Source organism: Populus euphratica, unplaced genomic scaffold, assembly GCF_000495115.2.
Source record: "Populus euphratica unplaced genomic scaffold, PopEup_1.0 scaffold1047.1, whole genome shotgun sequence".
NCBI lineage: Eukaryota > Viridiplantae > Streptophyta > Magnoliopsida > Malpighiales > Salicaceae > Populus > Populus euphratica.
Window position 1 is genome coordinate 54,332 of NW_011500907.1, and position 14,723 is coordinate 69,054.

The 14,723-nt window shown below is 31.7% G+C and overlaps 1 protein-coding gene and 1 long non-coding RNA gene across 9 annotated transcripts in view; both read left to right on the top strand.

Moving 5' to 3' along the window:
- LOC105116788 (ABC transporter C family member 2-like) overlaps window positions 1-9,028 on the top strand; it is a 33,448-nt gene extending 24,420 nt beyond the window's left edge. For 6 of the 8 annotated variants that reach the window (XM_011014257.1, XM_011014256.1, XM_011014260.1 and 3 more), the window contains 7 exons: window positions 579-759; window positions 980-1,303; window positions 3,193-3,949; window positions 4,077-4,198; window positions 7,300-7,545; window positions 7,892-8,318; window positions 8,707-9,028. In XM_011014257.1, the coding sequence (XP_011012559.1) occupies window positions 579-759; window positions 980-1,303; window positions 3,193-3,949; window positions 4,077-4,198; window positions 7,300-7,545; window positions 7,892-8,318; window positions 8,707-8,804 (2,155 nt within the window). In that variant the 3' untranslated portion in view covers window positions 8,805-9,028. Of the gene's footprint in view, window positions 1-578; window positions 760-979; window positions 1,304-3,192; window positions 3,950-4,076; window positions 4,199-4,402; window positions 4,709-7,299; window positions 7,546-7,891; window positions 8,319-8,706 lie in introns of those variants that run through there. The other 2 variants (XM_011014261.1, XM_011014263.1) reach the window with 2 other exon arrangements.
- Window positions 9,029-9,084: 56 nt separating this feature from the next.
- Window positions 9,085-10,886, top strand: LOC105116786 (uncharacterized). The gene is made up of 2 exons (XR_840591.1): window positions 9,085-9,431; window positions 10,568-10,886. It is a non-coding gene; the product is annotated as an uncharacterized LOC105116786 (long non-coding RNA).
- Window positions 10,887-14,723: the final 3,837 nt, after the last annotated feature.

Below are 14,723 nucleotides of genomic sequence, written 5' to 3' on the forward strand. Positions count from 1 at the left end.
TTTACGAACTACATTGAGGAGGCCAAGCCTAAAAAGAAGTCTGCAAAGAAAACCCAAAAGCATCTCATATGAAACATGAAGTTACTATTTTCCTGATTAATTTTGGATCTAATTATTTGATTGCTACTTAACTTGGAATTTTTAATTTAATAAGTATTTTACTATTTAGGAATTCTAATGCTATATGGATTCCTACTAATTATGTAAGTTTTAATTAGGAATCCTTTCCAATAAATGATTTTAGTACTAATATATATAGAGATGTTTAGTTTATTTTATATAGATAAAGACTGTTATTCAAATTCAATAAAATACTAGAGAATTTTCTCTAGATTTCTCTACAGTGAGGTTTGTAATTTTACAGCTTGAGAACCCGAGTTTTATCTTTGCTAAACACCATGGCAGGTACCATGCCTAAATTGCACAAGGGGGAGATTCAAGTATTTACTTTTCCAAGAATGGCTTTTTATTGATTCCTGCATGATGCGTGCTGAATCATTTGTTAATTGTCAATTATAGGTTCTTATCTTTGTTTCTTCCATAATATTCTGACGAGTATTTTGATTACTTCATACCAGGTACAAGAATGCATTAGGAGGTGCATGGGTGGTGATGATACTCTTCATGTGCTATTTAATGACAGAAGTTTTACGTGTTTCAAGTAGTACATGGTTGAGCAATTGGACAGATCAAGGCACTTCAAAGAGACATGGGCCTCTCTACTATAATCTAATCTATTCACTTCTATCAATTGGTCAGGTATCAATCAGTTGGATGAAATTAAGTTACATTTCAAGCATGGATATTCCCTTTATGCTTTTTTTCCGATAAATCATTATTCTATGTTGCTTTGTTTCCTGTTTTCCAAAAATGTAGAGACATCATCACCATCCTTTTGTTTTAAAGGAATAGTTTCAAAATCTTGTATCTTCTATCACGTACCAACTTAATTTTAAATCTTTTTTTCTATTATATCCAGGTGTCGGTGACATTATTAAATTCATATTGGTTGATTACATGCAGTCTCTATGCCGCCAAGAGACTGCATGATGCGATGCTTAATTCCATACTAAGAGCTCCAATGGTCTTCTTCCACACCAATCCACTTGGACGTATTATCAATAGGTTTGCCAAAGATCTAGGTGATATTGATCGAAATGTTGCCATATTTGTAAATATGTTCATGGGCCAAATATCACAGCTTCTTTCTACATTTGTTCTCATTGGAATTGTGAGCACCATGTCTTTATGGGCCATAATGCCACTTTTGGTTTTGTTTTATGGAGCCTACCTATATTACCAGGTACCCGAAACCTTTTATTCTCACATTCCTCTTTTATTCCTCTTTTTAATTTTTGTTTCTAAAATGTTCCTCCTCTCTTCTGACATTTTATCTTTTCCTGTTTAGTATTTTCTTTCATTTAGTATTTACCTCATGCTAATAATTTTGTTAAATATTTTTACCTTATGCTAGTATTAGAGCAGGCACTAGTTCCATCAGCAAATTAGTAACTCAAAGCACGTATGATCAGATCATTTCCATCTTTAATAAATGCAAATATATGTTGAACTCTAGAGAAATGATAGGTGACCATCTTTGTTGAACACCATTGACATTTAACAAAAAGTGTGCTTGTGTGCCCCCACACACAGACAGAATGCACACTTATGTACTGTATGTATTCCAGACTTGACAGAATTATAATGAAGGATAGTTTTGAAAATTGTAGAATTGTAGTTCTGTTGATGGGAATTAGGTTTTGGGATTGAAGTCCAAGGAATCTAAGGATTTGGGTTAGATTAAGCCTGTTGATAATAATCTGAGAACCGTGGCAGCAAATATTAGAGCAAGGATGAAATAGAGAAACAAGGGAAAGTCTTGGGAACCAAGCATATGAAATAATGTAACTCCTGATATGACATTTACATTCTTATTTAAAATTAGAACTCCTAAATAGACTAGGACTGAGATTTATAAATAATACTTCTTAACTATTCTTGAATTAACTAGGAAAGTAAATAAAAAATTATTAATTAAAGAGTAAAGACTAAGAAACCATGCTCCAAAATATGATTAGGTGACAGAGGGTGGGAAAAGAAAACAGCACTAAACAACTATAACTTGAAGAAAATTGAGATTAGAACAAGGGAATAAGTTATCAGGTTTGTAGAAAACCAAAACTGAAAGGAAACCATAATGAAAAAGCTTGTGAGAGACTAGACCTTCTGCCAAATCTTGAAATTTGCAGAAAGATGCAGAATTAACAATTCTGCCCCTACAATTAGGAGTAATTTCTTAAAGCCAGATGCTAAGCTCCAAAATAAGACTAGATCCTCCACAAAGTCTGAAAAGTATGAAAGCCCTCTGTTATGCATAAATTATACTTGATTCAAACTTTAATCCCTAACAAGAAATCAACCATGGACATGTGTTCCTTGACCATAAACAACTCTTGATTGATGAAATTAAACTAGCCTTGGGTTCCATGAAAATTCTTCTCTAAATATGACAGCCACTCCATCATACTTTCACATCAATATGGATTGGTTGTGGAATTAAGGACAAGATTTTGTTAGTTTGTTCTGTAATAGTTGCCCCTATGTTTATTCTCAGTTCCCTCATTCAGGTTAGTTTATGTTTTCTTTCTTACCTTGTCTGTTCAATGTGAATCAGACTACTTTTGTTGCTGCTATTATGGAAAAACTCAATTTAGCCAGGTTTTTTTTTTTTTTTTTTTTTTTTTTTTTTTTTTTTTTTATCATCATGTTCTTCATTCATCTGAATTCTAGCAATTGCAATAATTTTTTATTTTATCTGTCATATCATAACGTTCATCAGCATTTTGATTTCGAGATGTCATCATTTATTGTCATGGACACTGTTAAGGTGCTTGGAAGTTTACAGCATAAAGTTTGTATCATGCCATGTTTGTTGAAATCGAATATCAGAATATCATGTAGATTGACGAGTAGTTATGTATCTAGTAGGAGATTGATGCAATGCTTTGCTCATAGCTTTTATCATTTTTGTTCTGTTATTATTGCTATCATGAATTCTTGCTGCAGTATTTCTAGGATAAAAAACATATTATGATGCTTCAGTGACTTTTCGGAAGATAAATAATTTCTATCCTTAGATGCATTTTTATTTCTAAATGCATTGTTCTATCTAAGAACCATTTTGTTCTACAGAGCACAGCCCGTGAAGTTAAGCGACTGGATTCCATAACTAGATCACCTGTTTATGCACAATTTGGAGAAGCTCTGAATGGTCTGTCAACTATTCGTGCATACAAAGCTTATGATCGGATGGCCAGCATAAATGGAAAATCAATGGACAACAATGTCAGATATACCCTGGTAAACATGAGTGCAAACCGCTGGCTGGCAATCCGGTTGGAAACATTAGGGGGCATTATGATTTGGTTTACAGCGACCTTCGCAGTTATGCAGAATGGGAGGGCAGATAACCAGCAGGCTTTTGCATCTACAATGGGTCTACTTCTCAGTTATGCTTTAAACATCACTAGTTTATTGACTGCTGTACTGAGACTTGCTAGTTTGGCAGAGAATAGCTTAAATTCTGTGGAACGGGTTGGCACATATATAGAGTTGCCATCAGAGGCTCCACTTGTTATTGAGAGCAATCGTCCCCCTCCTGGATGGCCTTCTTCAGGAGCGATCAAGTTTGAAGATGTTGTCTTACGTTACAGGCCTGAACTTCCACCAGTCTTGCATGGGTTGTCCTTCACTATTTTTCCTAGTGACAAGGTTGGGATTGTTGGAAGGACTGGTGCTGGAAAGTCCAGCATGCTCAATGCTTTATTTCGAATTGTAGAGCTGGAAAGAGGAAGGATTTTGATTGATGATTGTGATATTTCAAAGTTTGGATTGATGGATCTACGCAAAGTACTTGGTATCATACCACAGTCACCTGTTCTTTTTTCAGGTACAGTCTAAAATCTTATTTTGAAGTTTGAACCATGATTATGATGAATTATACTTGACTGCCCCATTTTTCTTTTGTTTAGGAACTGTCAGGTTTAAGTTGACTGCCCCACTTTTCTTTTGTTTAGGAACTGTCAGGTTTAATCTTGATCCTTTCAGTGAACACAATGATGCTGATCTTTGGGAGGCTTTGGAGAGGGCTCATTTGAAGGATGTTATCCGAAGGAATTCCTTAGGACTGGATTCTGAGGTATATTTTGAGATTTTCCTTTTAATGCATCTCTCTTGTTGTTCAGGTATCTTTTGCTTCCAAGGGCTGATTTTATCATCTAGCATAACTAGTGCACGGCAACTTAGGGTTTTTGTTCTGGTACTGTTTTATTGAGACAGTAAACAGTAACCCTAAAAGGGACTTTAGGGTTTGAATTGATCTTTCGGTGGCTAATGGTTATAGGTTTGATTGGTTATGAACATGTGGATGTTTAGGAGTTCCAATGGAGGCTGTTTTGATGGTGAGGATATTGGGGTTTGTTTGCTGCAAAACTGTAGGAAGATGGAAAGGTTTTCTAGGAGTCACACTAAGGAGGAAAAACTAAGCTTCGTTCTTAGTTCTTTAGGAGTTATTACACCTAAGAGAGATTGCATCACGCTTTCAAAAGTATATAGTTTGGAAGTTTTATTCATAAATTGGTGTGAAACCACCAGGAAGATCACCAAACAAGAGAGACACAATCTTGAAGAAGGTTTTATATTTATTCAATAATTCAATGAACTTATAACTGAATATGTAGATGTTTATTTAGAGGCTTCAAACTAAATAAAATAATAAGTCTTAAATCCATAAGGATATGTTCGGTACACGGGACATTATAACAGCACAAATTGTCCAATGAAGCTATTTGGTGTGCACTTGAAACAGGAAAAGAGGTGGTTTCAATCTTGTCCCATAATTTTTTTTTCTTGAACGCCCCCTAAGGATAAGGTTGCCCCCTGGGACAAGCTTATCAAAACATTCTTTGTATGCTACCCATACTTATTTCTCTTAAATTGGAAAATATCATTGCCTTTTTGAGCTTCGGACTTTTTGCATATAACTTTTTATGAAAATAAATAAAATTAATGAAAATTTAATTATTTTTAAAAATAAATGTTTATTTATGAAAATAAAATAAAAGAAACTAATTGTTTCAACAATAATAAAATTTATTTACTTCAATTTTTTTAAAATAAAATACTTAGATTTGTAATTTCAAAATAAATAAATAAAATAATAACTTTAGTTGTGAAAATACTCAAATATATTAATAAATAAAAGACAACTTTTTAATTATGTGTAGAGTTATTTGTTAAACATAATTAACGTTTTTATGATCATTGTTAGGTCTAACACAGAGCCACCTAGCTAAAATCCCAGATCATCAAATCATGGGTCAACTTGCTAGGTTAGTGAGCTGATTCAATGGGTTAATTATTGTAACTTCAACTTTCTAATATTAAAACTAAATTGAATAGTTAAAAAAATTGGTCCAAGGTTTGAATTCTACTCTAAGCAGTTTTTTGTTTCAAAGTCATGGTGGCGTTGACTAGTTGTGACTGGATCAATGACCTAGCCAGTCTAATTATAAACTGTCGAGCCTGGTTTTTACAATCATGCATTGGATATTTATTACTGTATTTAATTAATTTATTTATTATATTTTAATTAAGTATTTTATTATTAAACAAATAAGAATTAAATAACATAATATAGTATTATTTTATAACAGAATTAATTCTATAAATTGAAAACAAATAAAAAGAATTAGATTATTATTATTGTATTTATTCATATGAGAAAGCATGAGTATTATCGTCCTTATATAGTGTTGATCTGACTTGTTTTATGGTTGTCAAATGCAATACAGAGTTGTTTATTCCAGTCCAATCCAATGTGCACCAAACATGCTTATCCAATGTGCCTAATTCAGTCCAGTCTCATCCTTCCAATTCTGTCCAGTATACCATACGCATCCTAAGAGAATTAGAATCTTAATTTAACCACTAAATAATAAATATTAATAGTTCTAGATAATAATAAAATCTAGAATAATCATACAATATTAAAATTCCAAAATAAACAAATACCATTGCCATTATTGTCCTTTATTCTCCATAATAAACTCTTATTTGAAAATAAAGCATTACAAGCATGGGTATTCCAATGAGTTAATGAACTTGTAAATAAGAAAACAATATTAATCCTAGGGACTAATGACACACAGTGTAAAATAATACTGTTATTCTGCTGCTTTTCTTGTCTGCATCACCAACCCAATGCACGGAGATGAGGATGGGTGTTCTGAGTAACATGTTGTAGAAGTTTGTTGTAAATGTCTCTTAAGTCCTGTTAGTCTGAATGATTTTAAGCAGGAAGGGTTTTTCTTCTCTTGTTCTCCCCTTTAAGAATATCTAAGAAGAGTTCTTGATTAGTCTTTTAGTACTGTTGCAGCGTTTCCATCTTATAGAATTTCCTGCATTTTCTTCTTCACTGTTTTGTTATTAACCTTTTATTGAGAGTGCCTGCTTGCATGTGTTACGGAAAAGTTTGGGTAAAACCTTTTACATAAAATCTTAATATTTACTCTGAGGTTCCTAGCTTCAATTTCATATAGTTACTCCTGTATTCTATGGTCATTATCTTTGTCTGCTAAAACTCTGGTTTTTTGCAATAATTTATCAAGTCCTAAATATTTCCAATTTTAAAATCCATTGGATGGGTTCATCTAGTAGAAAGAACTCAGCTCAAGCATATGACTATAGAGTTTGTATTTGTATTACTTTGACAAAGTGTCTTGTAAATATATTTTTTTCCCACAGTTGCTGTATATTTTTGATCATTTTATACAAAGACAAAAAAAAAAAGGAACAGAAGGAAAAGTAAACGAAGGAAATAAAGGGTGAAATGGAGACATGAAATGGGATTGATTATTTTATTCAAAAAACAATTTATCTGTATGGTTGACTTTTTTATCATTGTAGTTATGCTATTCTCTCTATGCGTAGGTTTTTGTGGCTTAAAAGTAGGAGTTAATTTATCAAGGACACATGTTCATAGGAAAATTGTGTAACAATATGGTTTTGATAAATGCTTAAGAAAGAAAGGCAAATAGAATGACACATGGGAATCCGTTTTAATTTGATGGTGACTGGAATGATTGAATATGCATAAAATTGCAAACTAAACTCACCAGTCTTTTATCCCTACGATTGGATATGCATATGTTATATGCATGTCCTATTATTAACTCTCTCTTGAATTTCTGTAAATGCTATGTTGAATTTGAACTATAACATTCCTCATAATTTGTTTAGGTTACGGAGGCAGGGGATAATTTCAGTGTTGGACAGAGACAGTTGTTAAGTCTTGCTAGGGCATTGTTGCGAAGATCAAAGATACTTGTTCTTGATGAAGCTACTGCAGCTGTTGATGTCAGAACAGATGCTCTTATTCAGAAAACTATTCGGGAAGAATTCAGATCATGTACAATGCTAATTATTGCACATCGACTCAATACCATCATTGATTGTGACCGGGTCATTCTGCTTGATTCTGGCCGGGTATGACAATGTGTTTTAATTTTATTCCAGGCTCTTTTTTCTTTCATGGGAAGTGACTTGTAGGAAGCCCTTTCTCACATTCTGTGTGTAAGGCTACAAATGAATAGAAATGTTATTGTTTTAAAGGAAAATGAACCTTAAATTATGTCAGGTGACCTGTTTCAAATCCCAAGTCATTTTCATATCTTCAAACTTACTACTATTGGTTTAGCCCTGAACCTGTAATATTGAACTGACTTCAAATGACCAACAGGCTGATGCTGTCTATTATGGAATCAACTGATAGACTGTTAAGAAAATTCTGATGCTTTTTGCTTCTATTATTTTTCTGTTTTTGTTCCTTCAGGTTCTGGAGTATGATACACCAGAGGAACTGCTTTCAAATGAAGATAGCGCCTTCTCTAAGATGGTTCAAAGTACAGGGGCTGCAAATGCTCAGTACTTACGCAGCTTGGTAATGGGAGGGGAACAAGAGAGTAGGTTGGGAAGAGAAGAGAACAAACAGTTAGATGGACCGAGGAGATGGCTGGCCTCTTCCCGTTGGGCTGCTGCAGCACAGTTTGCTCTTGCTGTTAGCCTCACTTCATCGCAGAATGACCTCCAACAGCTGGAAATTGAGGATGAAAACTCCGTTCTGAAGAAAACAAAGGATGCGGTGGTAACTTTGCAAAGAGTGTTGGAAGGGAAGCATGACAAAGTAATTGATGAGTCACTAAATCAATATCAAATATCCAGAGATGGGTGGTGGTCAGCTCTTTACAAAATGGTTGAAGGTAACAATTTATTTTCCTTTGCAGTGTTGCATATCCCCCATATATCCTGATATGCCTTCTGAATTAATATATTTAATCAACCTGTCAGTTTAAATTTATGACTTTCTATTTCCTGCAATGCTTAATCTTTCTTCGAGAAAGTATTTTCTGGATAATGCTTCATCGATATATCACACCATTTTTTCATACCCAATGTTACTGATGATCATTACAGTATGTTTAATTATTATAAATGGTGGTGTGTAAGGATTTTTTCCGTTGTACTTTTTGAAACTGGAAGCACACATAATCTTTGCATTCACCTAACAAGCAGTAACAGAGGTGTAAATTTCTAATTCTTAATGTGATATCTATTCTTACTATATTTCTTTTTTCCTTTTCTTTTCAGGTCTTGCCATGATGAGCAGACTGGGTCGGAACAGGCTTCACCATTCAGAACATGGCTTTGAAGACAAAACAATTGACTGGAACCATGTTGAAATGTAGAATCACTGTGGTTTATCTCTGGGTTCAAAAAAGGCTTTGTAACTATGCTTTATGGTAGCAACTGCCTGCAAGTACCTGATGTTTTTCTAATGTAGCTTCTAAAATTTGTCACTCTTATGCGAAGGATTTTGAGGGTGTTACATACAAGAACACTGGTTTTTTTGTACACTGGGTTCATGAACCAGGTTTCGACCATCAAATGGATTCTTAAATGTGTACTATTAGAAGAATCCGGATATTTGCTATGCATGAATGATGAGTTGCTAGGCTCTTTTTCCTACTCTGTTGACCCTGAAATAAGCTGTAGAAACCAGTCAAAACTGCTCGTTCTTCCTCTTGTGATGCGAGACATTTCTGTTCTCTTCGACATGAATTTGTTGCCCAAAGGTCAAGTGGCAAGATGAGTCTGCAGATGCTCAAGATTATGAATAGGGAGCAGATGAGTTTTAGCACTGGTATGAGTTGTGGCTAAAATAAAGAAGCCCGTTTGGATGCGGAAAGAATGGCTGCTCCACGAAAGTCGATTTCCTAGGAGATATCTGTGTTAATTATTGATAGCATCTCGCTGGCTGGCTGGTTCTGGTGAGCGAAGATGCATGCTGTTTGTGTACCCTCCATACCTTGGTGGTGAGTTTTAATCTTGTTATTGCTCTGTGAATTAGTGGCTGATATCCATGTGTGTCTGTCTGGAGATTGATCCGTTCCAACATGTTTGTTTTTTTCTTATCCTGCTCCAACGAGTGCACTTCTTGTTATGTTATTGAACAAATGGGTTTTTGAGTTAGGTCTGAGTTAAAGAGATCCTGCAGTCCATTTGTTTGTTAAAAAACAGAGAGCTCAGCCAGGGTGATTGTTACGGTGAATACAACTCATTGGTAACTTTTACTTTTTTTGGGCTTCATGAAAGTAGGTAAATTAAATTTGACCCGAGTCATAGTAAATTTAAGCCATTATAGAAAAATCCGAAACTAAGCCCATGCCTTGTGTTTTGCCATTGTCACATGTTTTAGGGTGTTTTTGAAAACGCAGTGTAAATTGTCCTCTAAAATTTTAAATTTTTTTTGTTTAAAATAAAATTTTTTTTATGTTTTTAGATAATTTTGATTAATTGATGTTAAAATATTTTTTAAAAAATAAAATTTTATTTTAATGTATTTTTAAATGAAAAGTATTTTCAACTACTATGTTATTATATTTATAATTGCATTTTTAATATGTTGAAAAGCATGGTGTATTATATAAATTCATATTCCTTTTATTGTATTATTCTAGAGGTACTTTTCATTATTATGTTAAAATTTCATGATAATCTCACAAGAACATATTTAAATTAGAGGTGTGCAAAAAATTAAAAAATTTATTAAATCAAGAAAAAAAATTAACAAAAAAATTAAACCGTAAAAAAAAAATTGATTAGAATCTTTTTAATTTTTTTTAGTTGGGTTTGGTTTCGATTTATAAGCTTGAAATTAAAAAAATCAAATTAAACTAGTTCAGTTAAAAAAAATACTATAAAAGTACTTTATAATTTTTAACCCTAACATCTTCTTATTTCTTACCCCTTTAACTCTTATAAACCGTCCCTAGTCCTTACAAATCTAAAAATTCTCTGATCTTAATTTATCACTTTTAAAATTTAGATCTCGATCTCATATTTTAATTTCTCACATTCTCAACCTGATAAAAAATAATTTTCTCATCGTTGTACAAAACTTCATGGCCAAATCTACTTATCTAACAACTTTTCAATCTTCATCTTGCAGATTGGAAGATCTTTAACAAGACTTTGATCTTCATCTTTAAATCTAACAAACCAGTCACCTTTCTCTCCCACATGGACATGGCACACACTAGTCACCACACCTAACCTCTAGATCTAGCAAACCAATCACCTCTCTGACTCTTTCATTCGCACCTGGCCTTAAATTTTGTCACACCAGGTATAATTTTTTTGTTTTTTGTCAATCTCTGTTTTTATTTTTTTAACATATGCTTTGTGTATTTTCATTTACATTGATGTTAATGCTTGCTGTAAAAATTTGAGACTTGAGAGGTCAGTGGTGGTTTTTTGAGATTTGCTTACCTATTTTCTTATTCAGACATTTAAGTGCGGTAAAAGCCATGTGCTATTTTTGTTAATTATGGTTACATATTCTTGTAGTCCAATCTCTTAAGACGAATATAATTTGGTGATATATCCAAGGTTCATCATCTTACAATTATAATCAATTATGGGCAATTAACCATGATTGATGATGTATATATAAGAAAACAACATTCAATTTACAACTAGATTAATTGTGCAGAATGTTGTCTTTTATAATTTTATTTTTTCAGATTAATTGTATAAAATGTTGAACATATCTAGAATTGGAACACTATGCTATATGGGATAAATATAGTTGTTTTACTTATTTTGGGTGTATTCAAGTTGGTATTGTGAATATGTTGGCTCAGGTGCTGGTATAATGTATATGAAGTTGCTGATTTGTTTTTTATAAGCATGAATTCAATGATTTTATAATGGTGTGATTTGTTTTTTCTAAAAAAAAAAACTACAATAATAGTTATTGCTAAACATTTTACATTTTTTCTCTCCTTTAGTAATTATACTTAGTTGGATGAATTCTTAATTCCTTGACTTCCATATCATTATCTCCTATTTAGATGATAAATAAAAACAATTGAGGAAGACAGGTTTGATATTCCAAAAGTACCTATGGAAATGCTTAGCCTTGGTATGACAATCATCCTCTATTCATTTTAATGTTAGCTAAAAAGATTTTAGATTATTGTGTTTTTAGATGGATGCAATCATCCAAACAACTTTAGAGTTAATCTTGAATTAATAACTAGGGTATGGTGCTAAAAGTCATTCAGCTTCTTTTTTAACTAATTGATGTCATGTTCCCATTATAAGTTCCCAAAGATTTTATAATACAGTGATATACATGGATGCTTGCATGCCTTTTAGGTGGATTCATTTAATTTAAAAAAAAATATATAAAATGTTTTATGATAAGGTTATTGGTTGTTTTTTAAAATTCTTTTGAAGGTAATGCTTTGTAATTTAAATTTTAACTTGGTGTATGCAATTTAAACTTTGATGTAGGAGTCTTACTCCAAAAAAAATAGTAGGAAGGCTTGCAGCATATTTAACACAATATTGACACTAATAATGTAATATAAATGAATATTCAATGTAAAAAAATTAAATATATTCTAGAATCTTGTTATAAAATTAGACAATATTAACATCAATTACAAGCTCATCAGAAAAACCTATCAGAAAGCCCAAAACACAATATAGGTTTTTGCTAGTTTTTTTATTTTTTAAATAATCGAACCGAAACTAGTCAATTTGAACTGGTTTTACTTTTTATAGGTAAAAACTGAACCGAATCGAAAATGATCACTCCTAATTCAAATAAGACTCGGAAGTTATTGTATAAGGTTATTTTTATTTACACTATTGTATTAGTAGTTTACTAATTAGAAATTCTAATGTGATTAATTAGTATTTGGATTATATTAATTAGGTAACTTTTTATTACGAATCCTTTCCTATAAAGGATTTTAGTTTTAATTAGAAATATTTTTTCATAAAGGAATTTAGAATTAATATAAATAGAAGTTTCTAGGTTATTTTGATATTAAGATTATTATACAAACTTTTAATAAAACACTAGAGAGTTTTCTTTAAATTTCTTAATAGGTCTATAACCTTTGGACTTGGAAACTTGGTTAGTTTTTAAGAGTGCATTTTTATCAAGGTTTTATATTATCATTTTACACTTGAAGTATCAATAACTTCTTAACTAAAACATATTTTGTAATAACAATTTGCTACCATAAGATATTTTTAATTTATGGTAAATATTCATCTTAAATGCACGCTTTTCATATAAATGAAAGGATTGATTAATGAGTTTAAATACTGAAATTAAAAGGACATACAAAGGGCCAAACTTAGAAAAGAGATGCTAGTTCAACCCAAACTGAAACACTGTTTGGTCATTGGGTCATATCTGGAACTATAAATCTTGGATTTAGGTATGCTCTATAATTGTAAATCTTGGATTTAGGTATGCTCTATACAGATGAAAAGCTAAGAGATAGGCCTAAAACATTCATGAGAAAGCAAAACTGAATTCTACTGTTTGGAATTCAAATCTTAGTAACAATGGAGAAATTCAAATATGTCCTGCAGCCTAGACACTGTTTAGTATTTAGCCTATACCTCAAGTTTTAGAAGTCCAAATGACCTTTTTTTTTTTGAAAAATTAAGATAATTTTTTAGAACTTTTATGATTTAAGTCTGTTCAAATCCTAACATTATCAATGATGTTTTATTCAAATAAGATGATAAAAATTGTCAACAAGTCAAGATGTGGCCACCTACTCAACAATTAGTCATAAAATCAATAGTTCCCAATTTTGGCATATTAAAAGGGGCATTTGTCATGTATTTAGGCATTTTGGTTTTTAGATCAAGATCATGCTCTTCCTTTATATATATATATATTTGCAATATTTAAGTTTTGCTTTCATTAATCTCTTGTTTATACTTTTCATTTTTTTTTCTTTATGTAGTTAACTTATATCTTATTTATGTTTCTCTCTTTTATTATATTTAGTTAAGTTTATTATGTCAAGGTGAAAAGGGTATACTAATGGTATAAGAATAAGTATAATATAAACTCAACATGGATTTTAATGTTTGATACTAACATCTTTTGCATTTGTTATCTTGTTCACTCTCAATACTTTGCTTGTTAAATAGTTAATCTATATTTGTATTGTATAACACTTGGTATAACAAATGCTTGATATTTTTATTGCCCAACTGTATGGTATAACTGACACTTGCTATAAAAGAAACTTGATTTGTTGTTAGCATAAGTTATAATCATGTGCCTAACAATATTTATAGATATTAACATTATTCAAATAAGATAACTAATGTAATCATGTTAATAATTTATAATCCGATTAGAACCTCCTTTGTGTGTGGTTTCTAGTTGAGTAATAAAAAAAAATTATACTATACTCATTTAAGATACTATTAATGGATTCTCTAACATTGACATTTGTTTTTATCATTATTTAATCCTCACATTAATCTTGCAATCTCAAAGTCTTCTTTAACTTCTTCTTTTTCTTCTTTTTATTATTGTTGTTGTTGTTGTTGTTTATAATTTATATAGTTAACCTCCCTGTAATTCGACCCAAATCTTGTCAGGTTATTTATTATCTCGACACTTCTATATTTGGGAGAAGACATTATTTTTTTTGGTCATGTCAAGGTTCCAATCGAATGATTTGTCATTAATAGCTCATTATAAATTGTTAACATGATCATATTAATTATTTTATTTAAGTAACACCAAACTTTTAAATATTATCAGGAATTCATGATGCTAACTTATATTAATAAAAAAATCAAGTTCCTTTCATAACACAAGTATAAGTTATATCATACAGTTGGCTATGAAAGTGTTAAGCGTTTGTTATACCATATTGTCGCACGTGTGCAGCATCGTGACAATTATCCACCATCCAGGAAAAGATGGAAATGTGGATGTGGTGTATTTCTAGCAAAATATAAAGAGATAAGGAATTCTTGTGTCTCTTATTAGTGAACAATTTGAATAGGAGTCGCCACCTAGTATTCTGGTTATTAGGAACCCTAACTAGTCTTAGAGATCAGGTACGGAAACTAGTTATGTGAAGGGAAGGTATTAGCACCCCAAATACGCCTTACCTAAAGTAGACTGTATTGTTTTGTTTGTTCAAATCTAAAGTCATGTTATGGTTTTTTAATTGTTGGTCTGTCTAAGGGTAAGAAAAGTCCTTATCTGTAAGGAGATTTTTATCTTATCGAGTAAAAACCACCTTTTTAAGAACAATTATATTAAA